This window comes from Colossoma macropomum, unplaced genomic scaffold, assembly GCF_904425465.1.
Source record: "Colossoma macropomum unplaced genomic scaffold, Colossoma_macropomum, whole genome shotgun sequence".
Lineage (NCBI taxonomy): Eukaryota > Metazoa > Chordata > Actinopteri > Characiformes > Serrasalmidae > Colossoma > Colossoma macropomum.
In genome coordinates this window covers 32369702-32391281 of record NW_023494801.1, presented here as the reverse complement: position 1 = coordinate 32391281, position 21580 = coordinate 32369702, and the positions used below count along the sequence as shown (strand labels likewise).

Here is a 21580-nt window from a genome sequence, read left to right as displayed (position 1 = left end):
TTACTAATGAGGGCAGACAGAGGCTTAACAGGATATTCTTCAGGATATATCTTCAGCTTTCACTGCCTTTCCATTCGAGTTTCAGAGAAGACCACGCAGCAGAAACGCCCCACCAAAACTCGTCTCCTGAGTGTTCAATTAGAGTCTGTTTAAATCGCAAATGAGCTGGCAGAAACCGCACGTTAGTTCATCTTTGCTCAGAACACTTCCAGCCAAATTCAGCTAAAACTGTATATCACCGACTTCTCAGAGCTCATAATCATGAAAGCGCTGCCATTTAAGAACCACCTGCTACAAAAGCGAGAGCACAAAAACACACAGCTTCAGCTAATAGGCTCCAACTGTGCGGCTTAAAACTGGGCCCTGCTTTCCTTCTTCATCCTAAAGAGAGGTTTTTCCCCCCACACTTACCAGCAGCTGTTGGGGGATCAGCTGCATGATGAGTTTCTGTGGCCACTGCTCAGCGTTTCTGCAGTTTAGAGAAGGAGAAAGCACAGAAATAAGCATGTATGAAACACAAATCTACTATTTTAAATAGATAAATAGATAAGTGTGTTTTTTCAAGTAAAAATACTATGTAACATTAAGATAAACATAATAATACAGTAAAAAAGAACAAATGCAGTAAAATGCGACAAGATCGTCTTTATTTGCATTGAAGTTCATTCATATCTCACTATGTTAGTTTTGGGGATTTGGAGACCTCTCTGGTGGAAATGAGTAATTGCATGATACGTGCGGAAGAACATTTTTTAAGGTGGGTTGTGCTTCGATACGGAGCCCTGTTGGTGACATCCGTAATAAATAAAAATAAGGCGTGGCCACGCCGTATTAACATGTAGGAACGAGATAGTAATATGTGGCCACAACTTAGTAAGGCGTTGGAACGAGACAATTAAGTCATGGCCACAACTTAGTAAGGCATGGCAATGGCCACGACATAGTCCGAAGCTACAGAGCCCTGCTGGTGACCCGTATAAATTCAATTATAAAACTGATAGTTTCGGTCCTAAAATCTGATTGACTCAGCCGCATTCGATCTATGACATCTATGACCACGTCACAATAACTAAACTCTGTATCACTGCGCCACGGCACGAAAAAAACTTTGTGCTGTTAAAGGAACAATCTTGGACTCTGATGCTGCTCACATGGAGCACCAAATGTACTAAAAAAGAAAGAACCCTGTTTTTGTTTAAACTGAGGGGAGACTTATGATCTTAACTAGAACCAGGCTGGTCAGCTAGCTAACAGGCTAAAAGAGCCAACAGCCTAAACAGCTCCATCATTAATATCACAGGCTGGAATTAAAGCACTTACAGTCTGATTAACTGTAAAACTGCAGTATAAAGTCTGAAAATATCACTTGAATGTCTCACACACTTCAAATTTCGCATCAAACCCAGGCTGAATCCCAAACGGCTCTGTACTCCCTAAATAGTGTGCTAGCTATTAAAGTTTAGAAATTCTAGCCTCTTCAGCCAAATAGTGCATCATTTATGGAGTGTGGATGTGTCTGAGTCCCAAATGACTATTTCTTAGCTGTATTTTGCTCTGTTGGGTTCAGGATCCAGTATTTAAACTCCTACGTAGTGCACTATGTAGGGAGCAGGGAGCCATTTGAGATTCAGCCCCAGCATGAGAATAGTATGGGTATAATAGATAGAATGAGAATAATAGGAACTGCTGGCACGGAAGGATGTAAACAAAAGCAGTGCATGATGGGAGCTGTAGTTTGGCACTCACAGATTCTCTCCTTGGTTGACTTGCACTTGGCAGGGCAGTGAGCGGGTGAGTTTGGTGTTGGAGTCCATGGAGGACGCTTTCGGCTTCTGTAGTGATTTACAGAGGAGGAGAAGAGAGGAGAGAGGAGAGAGAGCAGAGAGGAGGAGAGGAGGAGGGGAAGAAGGGAGAGAGCGAGCAGGGAGAAGGAGAGAGGAGGAGAGGGCAGGAGAGAGAAGGAGAGAAGAGAGAGGAGGCGGGAGGAGAAAAGAGGAGGTGGAAGAGAAGGGAGGAGAAGAAAGAACAAGAGAGAGCAGGGAGAAAGGAAAGGAACAAAAAGAGGGGAGGAAAAGGAGGGATAAAATGAGAAGGAGAGGTAAGGAGAAAAGAGATGGAAGGAGAGAGAAGGAAAGGACAGAGGTGAAGAGGAGAGGGAAGGAGAGAAGAGTAGTGGAGAGAAAAGGAGGCAGGATAGAAGAGGAAAGGGGAGGGGAGAAGAGGAGAGGAGAGAAAAGGGGGGAGGAGAAAAGAGGGGAGAAGAGGAGGAAAGAGAAGTGGAGAGGAGAGAAAAGGAGAGGAGAGAAGACGAGAAGGGTGAAGAAGAGAGGAGAGAAGAGAGAAAAGGAGGGAGGAGAGAAGATGGAAAAAGAGGAGAGGAGAGGAAAGGAGAGATGGGAGGAGAGAAGGAGGGTGGAAAGAAGAGGAGAGGAGAGATGGGAGGAGAGAGGGCGAGAAGGGAAAGAAGAGGAGAGAAGTGAAGAAGAGAGGAGAAGAGAGAAGTGGAGAAAAGAGAAGTGAAGAAGAGAAGTGAAGAAGAGAAGACAAGAGGATAGGAGAGGAGAAAGGAAAAGGGGGAAAGGAGAGAGGAGAGGAGACAAAAGGAGAAGAGAGAAGAGAAGATATGAGATGCGACAAGAAGAGAAGAGATGAGATGCGACGAGAAGAGAAGAGACGAGAAGAGACGAGAGAAGAGAAGAGAAGAGAAGAGAAGAGAAGAAACAAGTAGAGGTTAAGACACAGACAGACAGACGCAGTGAATGAGCCTGACTGACTGAGCTGGGCTGCCTGAGTGTGAACTGTCCAGAATGTGAGATGATGCAGGACAAACATGGAAACAGTTTTAAGCTGTTTTCACTCCTAGATCGGCTGACAAAGTCTGATTCAGAATTCAGTGAATGCTCTTTTACTCTCACGTTTGCTGCCATTTGAGTCAAAAAAGTCCTACTTTGCATCAAAATAGTCACTCATAACATCTGTATTTATCAGTCATAACAATAATGATAAAACTGACTTGATATAAACTTCTTTATGATTGCTTATGTTCAAACTGTAAACCAATCAAGTCACTGATACAATATGATCTGCAAGTCGTGCCAAAATTAAAGAAATTGCTTCACTATTATTTAACAGCTCTGCTTTTATTAACAGCAGTCTGTCCCTGCTGTCGGAACAAAATCTTGTATCTGCAAAATGGTAACTTTACAGGAGAAGGAAAAAACTTACTTTACTTTTAATGTAAGTCAATGGAACCAGAATGTTTTCCAGATAAATTTGGACCGTTTCTTTTGGTCCATTAATCATGAAATATGAACACAACGTAAAGGGCAACAGGTATTTTCAAATTATGTCAAAAACTGAAAAATGACAAAAATGGAGGTAAGAGGTTTTGGTCTGACAGCAGCTGCAAGAGCGATGAGCGTCTGTAAAGGGTCAGATGTTAAAAGAGGCAGATTATATGCAAAGAGTGCAGCACTGATGCTAGAAGAGGCAAAAACATGCTCCAACATTCATTTTCCCCATTTGGTGCGGATCATCACAAAAATGTGCTCCCTCAGCAGTGAACTCGACCCGGGTTCATCTGGAACCAAACCGAGACCCGGGATTTTGGCCTGACCACCATTCACGACCAAACAAGGCAGGTGTGAAAGCGCCTTAGATGATGTTTTTAAAACGTAGAAGCTTTACAGTCTTCATACAGAGCGCAGATGAAACCAGAGCAGTCTGCAGTGACTCAGTGAAGCATGTTCAACCCTACTCCTCCAGATGGCGACTTGGTGATGGGCCACGGCATCGGCCTGTTTGGTCTGCTGGCACGATAAATCACCGTCCAGATGGTGATAATGACCACCGTGTGTGTGTGTGTGTGTGTGTGTGTGTGTGTGTGTGTGTGTGTGCATGAGTGTGTATTTGTGTTTCCTGAACATTTGTGTTGACTCGTCAAAAACCGTGTCAGTAGCTGTTTATGTTGGAGCGTGTTCCCTCGCTGTCCAGATGTTGTTCTGGGTGACCTCCTCGAGGATGGATCGTGGCCAGTAGAGTGAGAAAGCCTCCACCAGTCAAAGACTAATAAAGATAACAGGGATGTTCTGAAACGATCTGAAAAATCTAGGTCTATTTTAATGGGTCAGTATCGGGTCAAGCCCACAAACCTCTGTTAGGGCTAGAGATGCACAGATAGCAATACCTGATCCTTCAGTGTCGGCCAATGCAGAGTACCGATATCAACACTAGCTCTATCTAACCTAACTCACCTACAAGTCCTGATATTTATACATTTTAAAAATATTTCATTTTGGTAAAATCTATGTTCTGCATCACAAATAAAACACACTCTGACTGGCTAGATGGCGTTTACTTGTTAGATTGCATTTATTAGATGCTTAAGAACCATGTTTAACAATTTAAGTAAAGGTAAAATATCTTTACTGTGTAGAGAGAACTGAACAGTAACCAGATAAACCTGTGGTGTTTACATATCAGCACCCAGCAGCTTTTCTGGCTCAAAAACGGAGCTGAATGTTGTTTCACATCCAAGTTTCTCAAGTTCTTTGTCTCATATGAGCGTCTTGTTCAGTCGTGCTGCATTTCTGAGCGTCAGTTCAGTGAATATCACCGTCATTCTCGCTGTCAGTTTAAGCAACTTTCAGTGTTTTTTCAGTCTTGGATGAAACGACGGGCCGCGAGACCCCGCTGCCGAGTGATACAGCTGACCGACAGAGGTGCATCACAGGTGGGGCTAGTGGACGCACAGGCCTGGCTAGTGGGCTGCTATGCTTAAGGCTAAATCGAGGCTAAATGCTATCATTATGCCGAGAGTCCGGCGGTTTCCTTCCGCTCTCAAAATAACATTAACTCAGACTGTAAGTGACCAGACCGCGGCAGTTGAGTGATTACTGAGAGAAGCAGCTCAGCTGTTCAGGTAACACCAACACTGCCGTTACAGATTCTGCCATGAGCTTTTTACAGCTGCTTATCTGCCCAAACCGCCGACGTGTTCGGTTCTCTCTACTGGCAGAAACTGCTTCGCGGTATCGGTCATATGTATCGGTATCGCCATCACCAATATCGATACAGTACCGGTATTGGTGCAACACTAGTTAAGACTATACATTCACTTAACACGACTGCAATCTTGAAAACCAAAGTGAGGATGAGGTGGGAAAATTCCAGAAAGTTGCTACAAAAGATGATTTGCTGGACTACCAATCTTGGACTGAGGCCTAATTTTACAATATATGTATAAATGTATAAAAATGGGACGAAGAGGGACGTAAAATACCAGGATCAGTGATGCTGAAAGGCTGCAGCAGCTGGACATTATTTGCTCAATGACACTGAATTTTCCTGTTCCACCTTAAAAGTTACATCTTGGTGCCTCATTTAAGGTGGAACGGGAAAATTCAGTGTCATTGAGAGCTGAAAGGCATGAAAACAGATGAGGAGGCTGCTCCACTTCTGTCTGACAGGTGAGTAATATTACCTTTTTTTTTTTTTCTGTTTCACACAATCAATAGGTCAGTATTGTTTTGTCTAGTTTGTTAATGTTTGTGATAGCTACTACCAACTAAATAGCTTTGCAGCATCAATTGTAGCAACAGTTTGCGAACCCACAACTTAGTTAACGTTAGTTACGTTACTTGTTGTGTTCACTCTAGTGTTATACCATGGTATTTATCTGTACAACATTTGCCAAAGGTTTTATGGCCAGAAAGATCTTTGCGAGCCCCGTGTCCTTCGCCTTGGCAATAGGTGTCCATGAATTTAGGGGCGGAGCTTCTGAAGGAGCACTGAATGGAGGGGTGTATTCGTTTCGCTGTTTAAATATGAACAATCGTTCTCCAGAATCATATAATGCACCTTTAACAAATGAATTTTCATTTAACCTAACATTCGATTAACAATCAGTTAATCAATGAACAATTATATAAGCTGCTCATATAAAAAAATAAACAAATTCAAATAAAAAAATAAATAAATAAACAAATAAATAGACAGACTTGTGCCAGTTAATTGAAATGCCTGATGAAGACTAACTACGCACATTCTGCTAAGATGCATGAAGAGCCGTTCTCTCACCTCCTGCCATTCCAGAACTCCACTCCACACCACAACTTTATTGGGCACCCCCTGCTGACCACCGATGGGATTCGCCGGTGATGCTGAAACACCAGGCTAGATTAAAAAAAAAACAAAACAAAAAAAAAAACATTGAGATAAATCCATTAGATTAACATATATACAGTTGCACACAAAAGTCTGTGAACCCCTGATCAAATTCCACCTAAAGAATTGTAATTGAACTGAACTGAGATTTACACGCCTGCTTACCATGCCGGGCTGGGAGGACGGTGGCGCCTGCTGATTGGGTGCTTGCTGCTGTTGGGGGGGCTGAGGGGCCTGCTGATTTGGCGCAGGCTGACCAGGGGGCTGGACTTGTGACGGCTGCGGTTGCTGCTGAGGAGGGGCTTGTTGTTGGGGCATCATGGGTGTGGAGACCGTGGTGACTGTGGACAGGCTGGGCTGGCTGGCCGGGGTTAATTTAACTGGCTGGGTACTGAAGGGTGGACCTGCATTCACCATCCCTGGAACTGAGACAGATAATGAGATTAATTATACAAAATAAAAGTAATAAATAAGTTTCTAGTTTAAAATGCATGAGGGAAAAAAAACATAGGGTTAAACTGAATACAAATTAATAACAATTAATTACTTACTGCTAATAAAAACAACTAAATATACAGGGTTACAGATGTGCTACAAGTTTTAAGTGGTGTGTTCTGTAAAGCACGTCCAACCTAGCAACAGTTGCTATGCAAGAACACACAGTTACATGCAAACGTAGGCATGCCTACACATTTTACTGCACAATTACTGCATATTGCTGAAAAAAATAATGTACAAATGCTACGGCACATTTCATAAATTATGTTTTGTCCCCCAATATGTTAAACTCCGAAAATAAATAGAAATTGTACACTAAAACTTCCACTAAAAAACGGCATATTTAAACGTGTTCTCTGTAGAGGATGTGTTTACTTATTTTACTTAGAAAAATCAAAAAGCAAGGTTTGACCAGGGGTGCTCAAACTTTTGCATGTGACTGTATTTGTGTGCAGAACAGAAACAGGTCAATTAGACATGCTAGGCAATGGATAAAGTACATAAACTAATCCATTTACAATCAAACGATCGAAGTATGGCTTACGTAACATTTACACACAATCATATTTTTGCCATAAAGATTGTGTATATATATAAAACAAATGCAATTCATTTATTAATTACTAATCATGTAATCCACCCATACACTTACTGTATTACCAATTATAGATATCTATCACATTTGATATTTCAGCTTGAAAATAACAGAAATTGATCTGGGGTTCCCAGACTTTTGTGTACAACTGTATGTATTTTCATATGATAGATTTATCTTCTGAATTTATTCTTAAAAAATATATATATATATATATATATATATATATATAAATAAATGTTTGTTTTAGGCTTTAGTAGAAAAAAAACGTCAACAGACATAACTGTTAGCTTGATGCTAATATTACACAGGGTTTCCCATTGACAGGCTAACCGAAATTAGCATTACGCTTCCATAGAAATTTGATTAAAAAAAAAAGCCACTTTAAATTTAAAACGGTTTGTGGATTATTGGTATAAATTGCTATATTTATTTAGAAAAATTACTATATTTATAACGGTGGGTTTTACAGACATTAAGTACGTTTTTACACACAAGTTAATCGGCCCTGAAGCGTCCCAGAACTGTCTGACCAACATCCTGGGTGCTTTCATTGTCCCTAGGATGGCAGGACATCGTTAGCCTGGAGCCCATCATAAGATTACGGACTTTAGAGTACAGTTTAAAGATGCGTTTTCTGTTGTTATTGTCTTTTTCTGTTGGTCAATCTGTACTGCCCGCTTGACGACACACTGGTGTTCATACAGAGAAGCTTCTGATGATCCAGCTTCTCTGCAGCCTGTAAATGTCAGCAGCACTAATGAGATGCTCTGTGTTGACAGAGACTTCGCAGCTGTTTTAACAGCAGTTTTCATGTGAACTGTGTTATTTTCTGCTCGGTTATGCTGTGTGCGCTTGGCTATGCCTGCTTGCTACAGCAATGACTTTTAACAAGAACTTTCTTTGGCTGATTATGACGTCCTCCGTTTGGTACACAGAGGTCAATCATATAATCATGTTTTGCTGTTGTTAAAATGAAAAACACTGATTTTGTAGACATTCAGCTCAACAGCTATAAATAATCATCTCACTTTTGGTTCTGCAGAGTCTTTTTGTTTATGAACAATGTGCTACAGTTCATTAAAATATACATCATCTCATAAATAATTCAGCTGCACAATCAATACACACACAAACACTGACACAGGTGGTCGTTCGATCTTTAACCAATTAAATATTAACTGATTTATAGTCTTACGCAACAAGTATTTTGCGCAATGCTATAGAAGAACTACTTTTGGTCAACTGATAAACCTTTAGAGAACCATTTTTAGCAACAGAGTGGGAGTGTGAAGAACATTTTAACTGCAAATGTAGTTCCCTCATTCAAGAATAGCTTTTAAAATGGAACAAATTTCATTTCTGGATAAAAGTTATTTCCAACTATACTGCAAAAAATGATATCTCAGTGAGTGTAAACATCTTAAATGTAGTCAACATATCTATATATCTAATATTTGTTATTATGAGACTGTTGTAAGAATATTGCCAGATGATTTAACTTATTTATAGACATTTTTACTTGTTTTTAAGTAGTTTTATCTTATAAAAGTGTCTTATTTCATTGGCAGATCATGTTACTTCTTTTTAGCATTTAGCAAAATTATCTACATTATTTTCAAAACAAGTAAAACAATTTGCCAGTGGAATAAGACACTTTCACTGAATAAAATCACTTAAAACAAGTATAAATGTACAGAAACAGGTGGAATAATCTTATAATATTATTACAGGTTTATTGACTGCATTTAAGAAGTTTTCACTTGTTAAGATATTGTCAAGTGAAATTATCTTCCAGTCAATATATCTAATATTTCTTATTTTGAGATGGTTGTGTACCTACTTAAGATTATTTAGCTTATTTCTAGACATTATTGACCTATTTTAGGCAATTTTATTGAGTAAAATTCTCTCACTGAACTGGCAGATCATTTTCCTGGTTTCAAGCTCATTTCTTAAAACAAGCAAAATGATCTGCCAGTATAGTGAGATAACTTTTACATAATAAAATCACCTAAAACAAGTAAAGATATTTGGAAAAAAGTTAAACAATCTTAAAATTAGCTTACAACAATCTCAACAGGAGAAATATTGGATATATCAACTAGATTTAAGATAATTTTACCAGACAAGATACTATTTTTTGCAGTGTACTGCTCTGCTGTGCAGTTATTCATCACAGAAGTCAGTCAGGTCTGTACCATTTACAAGCCAAACACACCACTGATGCAGTGATATCAGTCATATCAGTAAAGTTTAGAACATTAGCGCTGGAGGACGCCTTCAGAAGACCACACTGGACAGTGCTCGCAGGAGAACTACGGATAAATCAACCAGCAGCAAACTAACAAATGCTGATAATAAAGCTAGTAATAAAGTAAGCTGTATTTTAAAGGAAAAAAAAAAACATTTTATAATATTTTATATTATAATAATTAGTCCCGCCTCTAAAACGTTTATTTATTTGTGATTAAAACTTAAAGCTTTCTTCAAAGAACATATACAACCCCATTTCCAAAAAAAGTTGGGAATGTAAATAAAAACAGAACGCAATGATATGCAAATCATGTAAATCATATTTTGTAAAGGAAAATACTACAAAGACAACATATGAAATATTGAAATGAAGAAAGTTTATTGTTTTTTGAAAAATGTATGCCCATTTTGAATTTGATGGCAACATGTTCCAAAAAAGTCTCTGTAAGTGTTTGGGAACTGAGGAGACACTGTTGTAGTTCTGAAAGGGAAATGTTTTCAAGTACTTGTTTGATATTGGATTTCAGCTGTTCATCAGTTCAGGGTCTCCTTTATCGTATTTTTCATTTTATAATGCACCAAATGTTCTCAGTGGTGACAGGTCTGGACTGCAGGCAGGCCAGTTTAGCACCTGGACTCTTTTAATACAGAGCCATGCTGTTGTAATAGATGCAGAATGTGGTTTGACATTGTCTTGCTGAAATAATCAAGGCCTTCCCTGAAAAAGACGTCGTCTAGACAGCAGCATATGTTACCAAAACATGTATATATCGTTCAGCATTAATGGTGCCTTCTCAGATGTGCACGTCACCCATGCCATGTGCACTAATGTCCCCTATACCATCATGAATACTGGCTTTTGAACTGTGCGCTGATAACAAGCTGAGTGGTCTTTAGTCTGGAGGACACGGTGTCCATGATTTCCAAAAAGAATTTCAAATGTTGATTCGTCAGACCACAGGGCACTTTTCCGCTTCACCTCAGTCCATTTTAAATGAGCTCGGGCCCAGAGAAGGTGGCAGCATCTCTGGATCCTGTTTATTTATGGTTTCTTCGGCATTTTAGAGTTTTAACCTGCATTTGTGGATGCACTGATGAACTGTTTTCACAGACGGTGGCTTTCAGAAGTGTTTCTGAGCCCATGTAGTGATTTCCACTAAAGAATCATGTCTGTTTTTAATGCAGTGCCACCTGAGGGCCCAAAGATCACAGCCAGCAAATACTAGTTTTTGGCCTTTTCCCTTACATACAGAGATTTCTCCAGATTCTCTGAATCTTTTAATGATATTATGTACCGTAGATGATGAAAAGCAAAAGTTCTTTGCTATTTTATGTTATTCCTGAATTGTTGTACAATTTGATCATGCAGTCTTTCACAGAGTGGTGAACCCCTCCTCATCTTTAGTTCTGAAAGACTCCGCCTCTCTGAGATGCTTTTTTATACCCAATCATGTTACTGACCTGTTGCCAATTAACCACCAGATGTTTATTTTAGCATTACACAACTTTACCAGACTTTTGTTGCCCCCATCCCAACTTTTTTGGAACGTGTTGTTGGCATTAAATTCAAAATGGGCATATATTTTTCAAAAAAACAACAACATTTCTCAGTTTCGATATTTGATTTGTTGTCTTTGTACTATTTTCAATGAAATATAGGGTTTATATGATTTGCACATCATTGTATTTTGTTTTTTCTTTTACATTTTGCACAGTGTCCCACCTTTTTTGGCAAATGGGGTTGTAGATAAAATTTCTCATATGGACAGTAAAGGGGGAGGTGAACAAACAAAACAGCACAAGATCCTGAACGAATGAAATAAAAGTGAACTCACAGCGACTCTTCTGATTATTAGCCGCCTCCACAGCCATCGCTGCTGCAGCTGCAGCCGCATTTAGAGAGGGCTAAATAGAGGGAGAGACACCAAAAAACCAGAGAGAGAGAGGGTGAGAGAGAGAGCACAACACTGAGATGTACTGTATGGAAATGAGAGAGCTCTATATCTCTCAAAGAATAGTATGAAGAACATTATCAACAGCTAATAATAATAATTTTGTTTTTTATTTTTTCCCCGAGGTCCACTTACAACATATGCATGATTTTATGTATCAAAGGCAGTCATAATTCAGTATGATCAATCCCAATCTCTCTTTATCCCTTACAACTAAATAGGCTATTTCTGTTAAGCCTGATATATGTAAATGTGCTCAGCTCTTATTGGCTGCCTCAGTCAAAAAGCAGCCGAGACGGAAAAACCTCAGATTGAGTGGGTGGGGCTAAACTACTGCAGGCTAAATAGGTGTATATATGTAAAAGTGCAGGATTTTGTGACATCAAAAAAAGGCTGATCTTGCAGCGTTTTTTCATGTTGGGGCAATATGGCAAAAATATAATATTGCGATACTTGAAATTTTGACGATACAAGATACGTCACAATTTTTTTTAGACATCTAATCAGTTGAAATGGAGAAAAAAAAACATTATTGCTACAGTTTTCAAAAATACCATCAAAAACTGTGAACTCAATAATTTATTCAATATTTTGCATACTGTGCTGCACTAAATCCAGTTAGGCTGGACTAAATTTGCTCTCTTTATAATGCAACATGCAGTTGGTCAATGTTCTACAAGTACTGACGACATACACGATCTGTCAATAAAGGCATTTTGTATTGTGACATAATTTATCACGATAATGATGTATATTGTCATACTGCTCAGCCTTAGTTAATGGTATGTTCTGAAACATTTACCTGGTATGGGTGAGCGGCGCTGATTGGAGTAACCTGGGCGGCAGCACCAATAGGAGGCGGCTGACCGACAGGCATGGACTGTGGGGGTAAGACTGGTTTGAGAGGGACTGAACCAGAACCTCCTCCAGGGGCAACTAAACAGGGAAACACAACAGAACTACTTTTGAATGACACTGTATGTGCCTTTCATACATACAGTGTGATAATTAAACAGACGTTCCTTTTCCAGACGGACAGATGGTCACATCAGTCGGTCTGCTTAATAACAGTGTCATTTATGTGCAAAAGTGCACAGTATATTTGTTTATTCTCGACAGCATTCTGACTTGTGATTAGGAAAAAGTTTCAAGCCTGGTAGACCAACCGGGAAATCTGTTCAGAGCATGAAGTGTTTAACTAGTATTTCATCACGAGTTAAATTAAATTGCAAAAAAAATGTGTTTTTTTGAATTGTCTACGGCTTTCTGTTTAATTTTCACTGATTTTCATGGCTTATTTCAGAGTATTTTGCTGCGTGAGACGTGCGGAAAAAAAATTGCCGCCGGCTCTATTTTCTAAACACCGCACCGCTTTAGTGTGGCATCTGGGACTCTCTGCCGCTTTGCACGAGTAGCCTGTGTGAAAGTGCTGAGCGGTTAACATGGGCTCCGAAATGAAAAGCAAGACCTTAAAATGAAAAGATCAGGCCTTACAAACCACAAGCATGCAACACATGGTCTAGAACAGTGGGCTGTGGTGGTACTGCTCAGAGGCTGTTAGCAGTCATTACTTAGCTCATCACAATATGCAGGCATTTAACCAAACTATTCATTTTTAATATGACAAATATTAACGTTCCGATAAATATTTGCAAAAATAAAAAAATCAGAAATACCTAAATATTTTGGCCGAGCTCTAACAAATGCACGATTGATATAATGGACATGGACATATATGCTTATACTTAAAATACAAGTCGGCATAAAGATTTTGTTTCTCTATGTTGATTAATGTGTTATATTTGCATGTATTTTAAATAACAGGGCTAGTTAAACCTTTCTGTGGACTGTTAAAGCTTTTGTGGTAGGTTGTTGGTTGTTGCTGGTTGGGAAGTCCAGGTTTAAAAGATCAGGTTAAAGCCGATTTTACACTGTCTGTGTTTACAAGATTGAACATATTCCCATTATAGATGAAGACTGAGGTGTTTATATTCTCACTCTACTCAACAATCTGATGAAAATCTCTGTTTACATGCTCACGACAAGCAATCTGATCCACAATGACGTGCATGTGTAGACGTTACCATGACAACCAGCATCACGTGAGTCCAGTCAGAGTGAGATGAGCAGCAGTGAGCAGCGCTTGTGTTTTTAATTAGTCTAAAATGACGTCAGACTCAGGAAAACGTCCTTCACATGTCCTTATTAAAGAAGGCCGAGAGGAGGACGTCGTGTTCTGAGACACATAAGCTGGACGTCCGTTCCACCGCCATCTTTTAAAGATCAGAGCATAAACTTCGTCTCCTCTGCAGACCAGTTTCTGCTCCGCCATGTTGAACGGTATAAACTTTCACTATGACGTGATGAACATGATCAGAACGGACTTAAACTTTCTGATAGGGAATGTAATCAGATACAGGCGTTTACACAAATATTATTCTTCTATTTAACGGATTATTTACAGGATTACCCACCTCGATCAGTCGGATAGAAACTGTATTCCGAATGGCATCAATTGGACTAGTGTATCCTGACTGAGGTGTTTACATGGACGTATTCTATTCCGACTGAGCTAGTAGTCGGATTATTAATGGTTTATTAGGCTGCATGTAAACGTGGCTACTATGTGATTACAGCAGTCTTGTACACCTTCTGTATGCCACACTGCATGAGAGGCTGAAAATCTTGGCCAAACTCAATGCCAGACAGTGTACATTGAGTTATGCTACATTTCAGATTACTAGACAAAAATTTATGATGCATGAAAATGACAGCATGACAGCATTCTGCATGCACAAAATAGAGCTGCAGTGTCAAAACAAACCCTTGCCATAATAAGGGAACAGTATAAAAACGGCTAGATAGAGATTATATGTCGTAGCTGTGGTCACACTGTGATATTTTCTGATACTGCCAGATCTCAGTTTGTCTTCAGTCAGAGGAGGTAAATCGGTCAATGTGGACTCATATTAAACATTCAAAGACCATCGATTTTAACTGACGATCACAGAGTTCGTTCATGATTTGCGATCATGGTCACGAAAATGCTGTCACAGGTTCAGTTAGGTCTTGGTTCTCGTTAGCGGCAGGCATTTCAGCATTAAAATACACATAAGAAAATCTTTTGTATGGATAAACAAAACAATAAACTTTGAAGATTTAACATTCATTTACTGCAGGTGATCTGTAGCTGACAATTTGGTCAATTTAGTGATTTATATCTGTGTTTCATGAGTTTGCATATGCAAATAACTGGACTGTTTCTTACCCGGGAGCGCGATGCCACGGATGAGCACCATGTGAAATGGATCCTGGCTGTAGTCCGGATGAGCAGATTCCGCCGGTGCTCCGACCGGGGAAGCCCGCTCGAACAGAGCTCGAAGTGCTGGAAGTTTCCGTGGAGAAACCACAGAGAAATGGATCCCCCTCTGCAGCAGGAGTACATATCAGTTACAGACAGACAAAGAGACGCAGACAGAGAGTCAGACTTACTAATCTCAGCACAAACTCTTAACTGAAAAGGCTGTGTGTGTTTTCATTGTATGTATGTTTGTCCCTGTACTCAACTAGATGTACACTGTTTTTGCTACTGTGCATTTCCGGAAATATAATGTACTTTTTATGATAATAATACATTGTATTTTTAATAGAATATTATTTTAGGGTGCCTCTTAACATCTTGCCAGAGACCACGGATGAAAATTTGCCTTTCTGGCCTCATTCATGGTTCTGTTGATACTATTTATTAATAGGCACTGTGCCTACAGGCACTTATTTGCATATAAGTGTAAATACATTTAAATAAAGAAAACTGCAGGGTTACAGCAGCAACTAATATGCAAATAAATTAGCAAAGTCCACAAAATGTACAAAAAGACTTACAATAGACTTAACAAATGTGTGCTATGATGCATGTGAATATTCATAATATACACAATAGAAATTGAGGTACTCCTTAATGAGATTTAAAAAATGAGCACATAATAAATCACACACAGTTATTTTGCAAGAGATGCAAAGTGGTATATATACACCGATCAGGCGTAACATTATGACCACCTCCTTGTTTCTACACTCATTGTCCATTTTATCAGCTCCACTTACTATATAGGTGCACTTTGTAGTTCTACAGTTACAGACTGTAGTCCATCTGTTTCTCTGATACTTTGTTAGCCCCTTTTTACCCTGTTCTTCAGTGGTCAGGACCCCCATGGACCCTCACAGAGCAGATACTATTTGGGTGATGGGTCATTCTCAGCACTGCAGTAACACTGACGTGGTGGTGGTGTGTTAGTGTGTGTGCACCTATATAGTAAGTGGAACTGATGAAATGGACAATGAGCATAGAAACAAGGAGGTGGTCATGATGTTATGCCTGACTGGTGTATGGTATAACTAATATTATAATATATTATAATATAACTACTTTTACCTTGCTAGTTCATGTCTCTGGTAATTTTATGGAAGATTCTTCATATTATATAATTTAAAAGGCAACATTTTGACTCTCTGTTTTTTTTTTCATGCATCAAAAATGTAGTGACTTTTGTCCCACCTCTAAAACATTTTCTGATTTTTGCTGAGGTCCCTGTGCACCAGCAGGCGGGGCAAAATATTATTAACCAACAACATCATGTCTCATCTCACCCTCCCACCTCCATTTTCAAAACCAGTGTGCTGGACTATTGCGTCTGATTACACTGTCCAATTACTTTGCGTTTGTTCCGCCGTAAGCACGCTGGTGCAGTATGGCCGCCGCTTTACATCGGCTTTTCTTTTGTTTTGTATTGTTTGTGTGTATGTTTTGATGTTTCCCTGCTGGCTGAGAAGCCATCGTTCCACCGAGACGGCAGCCGAGAGTGATTTTCCAACCGTGGCTCAGGGGCTTCTTGGACTGGCTGTTTGGGTGATGCTACATCACAGCTATGATGCGGCCTGGACTGGCTGCTTCAGTGAAGCTGTATTGCGGCTACGAGGCTGCCTGGACTGGGGACCTGCTCGACACTACATCGCAGCTACATGGCTGCCTGGACTGGCTGCTTGGTTGGTGCTGCTCTGCAGCTGTGGGGCTACCTGGACTGGCAGTGTTTGGCTGCATGAGCAGCGCTATGCTGCAGCTATGAGGCCTCTCAGGCTGGCTGCCTAAGCGATGCTACATCGCAGCTACGTGGCTGCCTGGACCGGCCACTCGGGTAATGCGGGAAAATGCTACGCCCTCACGGCTAAGGACGTTTTCGGCCTTCAAGACTTCCTAGGCTGGCTGCCTGTGTGACGCACCGTAGTTGTGGAATGAGACTCCCCCCACGGCTAAGAACTCTTTTCAGGCTAGCTAACTGACACTATACAGGGGTCATTGTAATCCCCCCTCACTAGCCGTTGGAAATGTAGTTGTGTGTGTGTGTGTGTGTGTGTGTGTTCAGTGTTGTTTTATTTATTGTTATGTATTTTGTTACTTTCTGATCTTTTCTTAAGGCTTCCTTGGGTTTCAGAAAGGCGCTATATAAATTGTAGGCAGCATGTTTGTAACCATGTGATGTAATAACTTTCTGTGAGGGAGCTTTTAATGGTGGACATCTGGTTCCTATCACCACCACTGTGAACAATTCTGACTGTGTAAGTTTCTCTAGAGCAGAGCGTTTCACACCAAACCACTCTGAAAGACTCAGTTTTCATCTTAACCACTTAATTATGGAGACAAAACAAAGGCAGGAGGAAAGCCAAGAGCGATGGATGGGTATGGGTTTCAGTTACGGCTGACAGAAGTACTCACGTCTCGTATGATCTGGACGAGGCTGTCTGTGGTGCAGCCGGTGTAACTGACGCTCTCCACAGCGGGCAGCAGGTACGGAGGAGAGTTACACAGCAGCACACAAACCTTATGAGTCTGACCGCTGTGAAGACAGAGGAACAAGAGTGTCCGTTTGGGTTTCGTCTCAGGAAAATGAAAGCTGTGACGATGCTACTGTATATTATATATTATATACACTGTATATTAAAACAGGGCTCAGGAAAATTACTCACATTTGTTCCCTCATTTTCTTGAAGTCGTCGAAAAGCTGCAGAGCCACAGACAGGCCTTCAGCAATTAAACTACAGCTCTCTGCTCCACCGCCCATGAACCTGGGGAAAGAGCACAGCAAAACTACAAATCCCAGCAGCACTAGGGACAAACGCCAACCATGGAGTTAGGAAGTGTTTTTAAGTACCATAATATGCTTGGACAAGTATACTGTGACATGACATAACTTATCATAATAACAGTAAATACTGTCATACTGGCCGCCACACAGTCAAGTAAACGTTAATTTATATAGCGCTTTTCACAACAGGCGTCGCCACAAAGCAGCTTTACAGAACAATCTGAGTCTGAGCCCCCATGAGTGTCGCCAATGCCGACTGTGGCAAGGAGAACTCCCTTAGAGCAAAAGGAAGAAACCTTGAGACGAACCAAGACTCAAAAGGGGAACCCATCCTCCTCTGGTCGACACCAGATAGCAAACAATAACACAATAGCAAAATGAGCAGAGAATAAGGTTTGACTGTTTAGTATAAGATACAGAAAAGGAGAAAAGCAGGAGGAGCAATAGCTATGAATAAATAAGTCATAGGCATGTCACGAAAATCACTGTGGTGGTTGACTTAAGCTCGGAATTTCCAACCTCTGACTAAGAAAAACACCCACCTCAACTGGGAATTCCAACTAGGAAGTGGTGGTCAGTTAGTCAGTTAGTTAGAACAGGTTATACATACATACATACATACATATACATATACATATATATATATATATATATATTTATATATATATGCCATGGTGGAACATGATCTCTTCAACACTCGCTCATATTAAGGACTTACTGAATGCTGTCAATCCATGACACAAACTCGAAGGCCGAGCTGGTAGGAGCATGGCACTGGACATACGATTCTGGAGCACAGTCCACTGTGTTGAACACCACCAGTCCATACTGTGTCCCACCATACTGAGGAAGAGAACAGACAGAGCTTTACCAATTCAGTCACTGTGGACTTGGAACAAAAATGATTTTAAAGAATCCCAAACTTACATCTCCTCCAAAGTCTGTTTCAGCAGGCGGACCCCCATTAAAGTACCTGCAATTAAGGACATCAACAGGCCAGTAAGATACTGCAAAACTGGAACAAAGTTCACACAAAACCTGTCACTGCTACTCACTCAATGGCTGGCAATATGTAGTTCTTCCGCAGGGATTCAAAGTACGGACCGAGGTTTGCTGTCCCCTCGATAACGAACACCACATCGGAGACCTGGTTGGCCCCAATTTTGGGAGCAGTGTCCATATGGGTCACCATAGCTCTGGAAAATGAAAGGTCAAAAAGCAGTATTTAAAATCCATCGCCAGCAAAACAGTAATCTTGAGTGAAGGTGTAACGATATAAATACAGCATAAAAAAATCTGAATTCCAGTGTACGTAAATGTAAAACTGCATTGCCCAAAAATTTCTCTCTCCTGAGTTCCTTTCATTTACCTTCTTTTGTGGAAACCACTGTTAATTAGTAAGTGGCAGTATGGCCAAAGATTTCTATCATGGTCAATGTATATATTTCAAATAAAACAGATTTAGAATAACCAGCCATCTGTGTGCTGTGACTGAGCCTTTCGTAGCAATATTATAGATGCCAGATTGAGGGTTTGTGAAATTCATACCATAACATCTTTAAAAGTTATTCAGTAAATTTATTTGAAGAACTTATTAGCTTATAAAAAAAATTATATCACAGCATAATTATAATTTCCGAAGATTTCTTTACAGTGGTGGTGATAGGAACCAGGGGTCCCGATGTTCACAACACAAATATATTGCATTTTATTTACTATCCACCTACACGGGTCTTCTGAGCTTTTTATATATAACGTTGCTGATGACAAATAATGGCTAATCTGTAAAAATAATTTTCTCTGGGAACTATTTTGCCTTCGAACACCCGGTATGCATCCCTCCTCTACGAGTAGATTAAAATAAATTGATTAAAATACATGTTAGACCCAAACAATGTCACAAAACTACTGTAAAACAACGTCTCAGATATCAGGCAGCGCATTCACAATCATGTCATGTAGTAACTTTCTGTGAGGGAGCTTTCGGAGGTGGACGTCTGGTTCCTATCACCACCACTGTGAACGGGAAAACCGAATAGTATGTCATTATATGAAATGGTTATGAATACACTGCCCGATGTCTGAGACATTGTCAAGACAAGACAAAGTTTTGGTCTAAAATGTATTGTATTCAATTCATAGTTGAGGGATCCTGGAAATTGTTCTAAAGCAAAATAGACCTCAAAAGAAACTTAATTTTTCAGACTTACCACTAATTAATTATCATAATTCATTATCACCATTACATATGTAAACTCAGAAGACACGTGTAGGTTCACTGGTAGTTTTGGATACTAAATAAAACGGCTAAATTTGCATTGTAGACATAAATTTTGAAGAATTGGTGGAATTCCCCTTTAATAAACCAGCTGTGGATGAACCACACAGAGAAAGTAACAAGATGTATTTCCAAAGCACCTGTGAGAAATGAAAGCACGTGTATTTTAAAGAAAAACACATATTCTGCATTTTCTACAGAGATAAAGTTAAATGAAATATGACCAATGGACTTGGCTAACTAGCCAGCACCTAGCTTGTGCGCTAATACATTGAGCTGTGTAACTCATAAACACATTAAAGAGTGTTATAAAAGCTCTATAAGACACTGTTAAACTTCGACTACGCTTTACACGCAAAGAACTCGTAAAATAAATCAACTGAAAAGCAGTTAAACTCATTATTCTGCTTTGAAGCTGGCTAGGTTGGCTTCCTACTATCCAGCTTCTGGTTCGAATTTTCCGTTCCACCTTAAATGGCGCTGCAGTAACGTTCTGGCGCCTCAGAATTCTGAAGGCGCTGCACCATTTAAGGTGGAACGGAAAAATTCCAAACAGAAGCTGAGCTTCATGAATGATAGTAGCTCACCCGGGGCTTTTATTCGCACCACACCAGAAACCAGCCGCTTATTCAGGTCTTCAGATTCAGATCCGAGCTTTAATCACACTTTCAGAAATTCAGTCTTCATATTTTTGCACATATTTTCCGAAACTTTCCGCAGCGCGATGACAACAAACATCCAGATTTACGGCTCGGCTATCGACACAGTGGACTGGTGGAAGAAAAAGACCGTCAGGGACGGAGAGTCGACAACCGAGCGATTCGATAAAAATCAATGCTGGGTATAAACCAGCGGCGCTTGTTGACGTCATCAGAAATGAAGCAAATAATTAGGAAAATTAAGTAAATTGTAAGAATTCATGCCTTTTCCCCAGTTCATTTTAGTGGGATGAAGTTATACTAACCTTAATTACATTTCAATACGAGGTAGATTCGTTTTTCTAAATGCAAATTCTAATTATTATCTAATTACATGTTCAGATTAATTTCTAGCTAGAAAAATGTAATACATTTTCACAGAAAACAATGGTGTAAACCAATGTAGAATATATTTTAAATGTATTTATCAAATACATTTTTGAAATGTATGAAAATGACCAAAAATGTAGTTGCTGAATATGTCTTTAAAATGCATTTATTTGTATTTGTTATTATATTTTTTAAGGTCACAGATACAATTAAATATACATAAAGTAACTAAACAGTACTAAATTATATATATACATACATATATTTATACCTACACAAATGTATGCACACATATTTTTATACACATGTATTAAGCAGTCATATAATCATTTATATATTATTACTACACAGAAAAATAAATGGAGTAAAAGCCTAAAAACTCCTGAGTAGCCTACTGGGGTGGAACTTCTTACTCTGTCAGCACTGGAACTGAAGTTTGTCAGACTCTGTTCTTCTCTTCCTGTGTCCTTATGGTCTAAAACCAATGTTAAAGCTCCAAACTGGGAAGTGCAAACAACAGTATAGCAGCCCAGCGTCACTGATCCAACACAACACACACACACACACACACACACAAACACACACACACACACACACACACACAAACGTCATGTCAAAAGCTAAAATGGGAAAAAGGAAACATTAAATTCCTTTCATTACAAACATAT

At 39.7% G+C, this 21580-nt stretch overlaps 1 protein-coding gene across 3 annotated transcripts in view; it reads right to left on the bottom strand.

The window, feature by feature from the left end:
- Nucleotides 1-20675, bottom strand: part of med25 (mediator complex subunit 25) — a 37211-nt gene extending 16536 nt beyond the window's left edge. For all 3 annotated transcript variants that reach the window (XM_036589931.1, XM_036589933.1, XM_036589932.1), the window contains exons 1-13: nt 20472-20675; nt 18662-18802; nt 18534-18579; nt 18325-18449; nt 17488-17586; nt 17237-17357; nt 14735-14894; nt 12269-12402; nt 11350-11419; nt 6331-6590; nt 6079-6174; nt 1747-1832; nt 412-469 (exon numbers count right to left, since the gene is read on the bottom strand). In XM_036589931.1, coding sequence (XP_036445824.1) covers nt 412-469; nt 1747-1832; nt 6079-6174; nt 6331-6590; nt 11350-11419; nt 12269-12402; nt 14735-14894; nt 17237-17357; nt 17488-17586; nt 18325-18449; nt 18534-18579; nt 18662-18798 — 1392 coding nt within the window. In that variant the 5' untranslated portion in view covers nt 18799-18802; nt 20472-20675. The remainder of the gene's footprint in view (nt 1-411; nt 470-1746; nt 1833-6078; nt 6175-6330; nt 6591-11349; nt 11420-12268; nt 12403-14734; nt 14895-17236; nt 17358-17487; nt 17587-18324; nt 18450-18533; nt 18580-18661; nt 18803-20471) is intronic.
- Between the last annotated feature and the right edge of the window lie 905 nt (nt 20676-21580).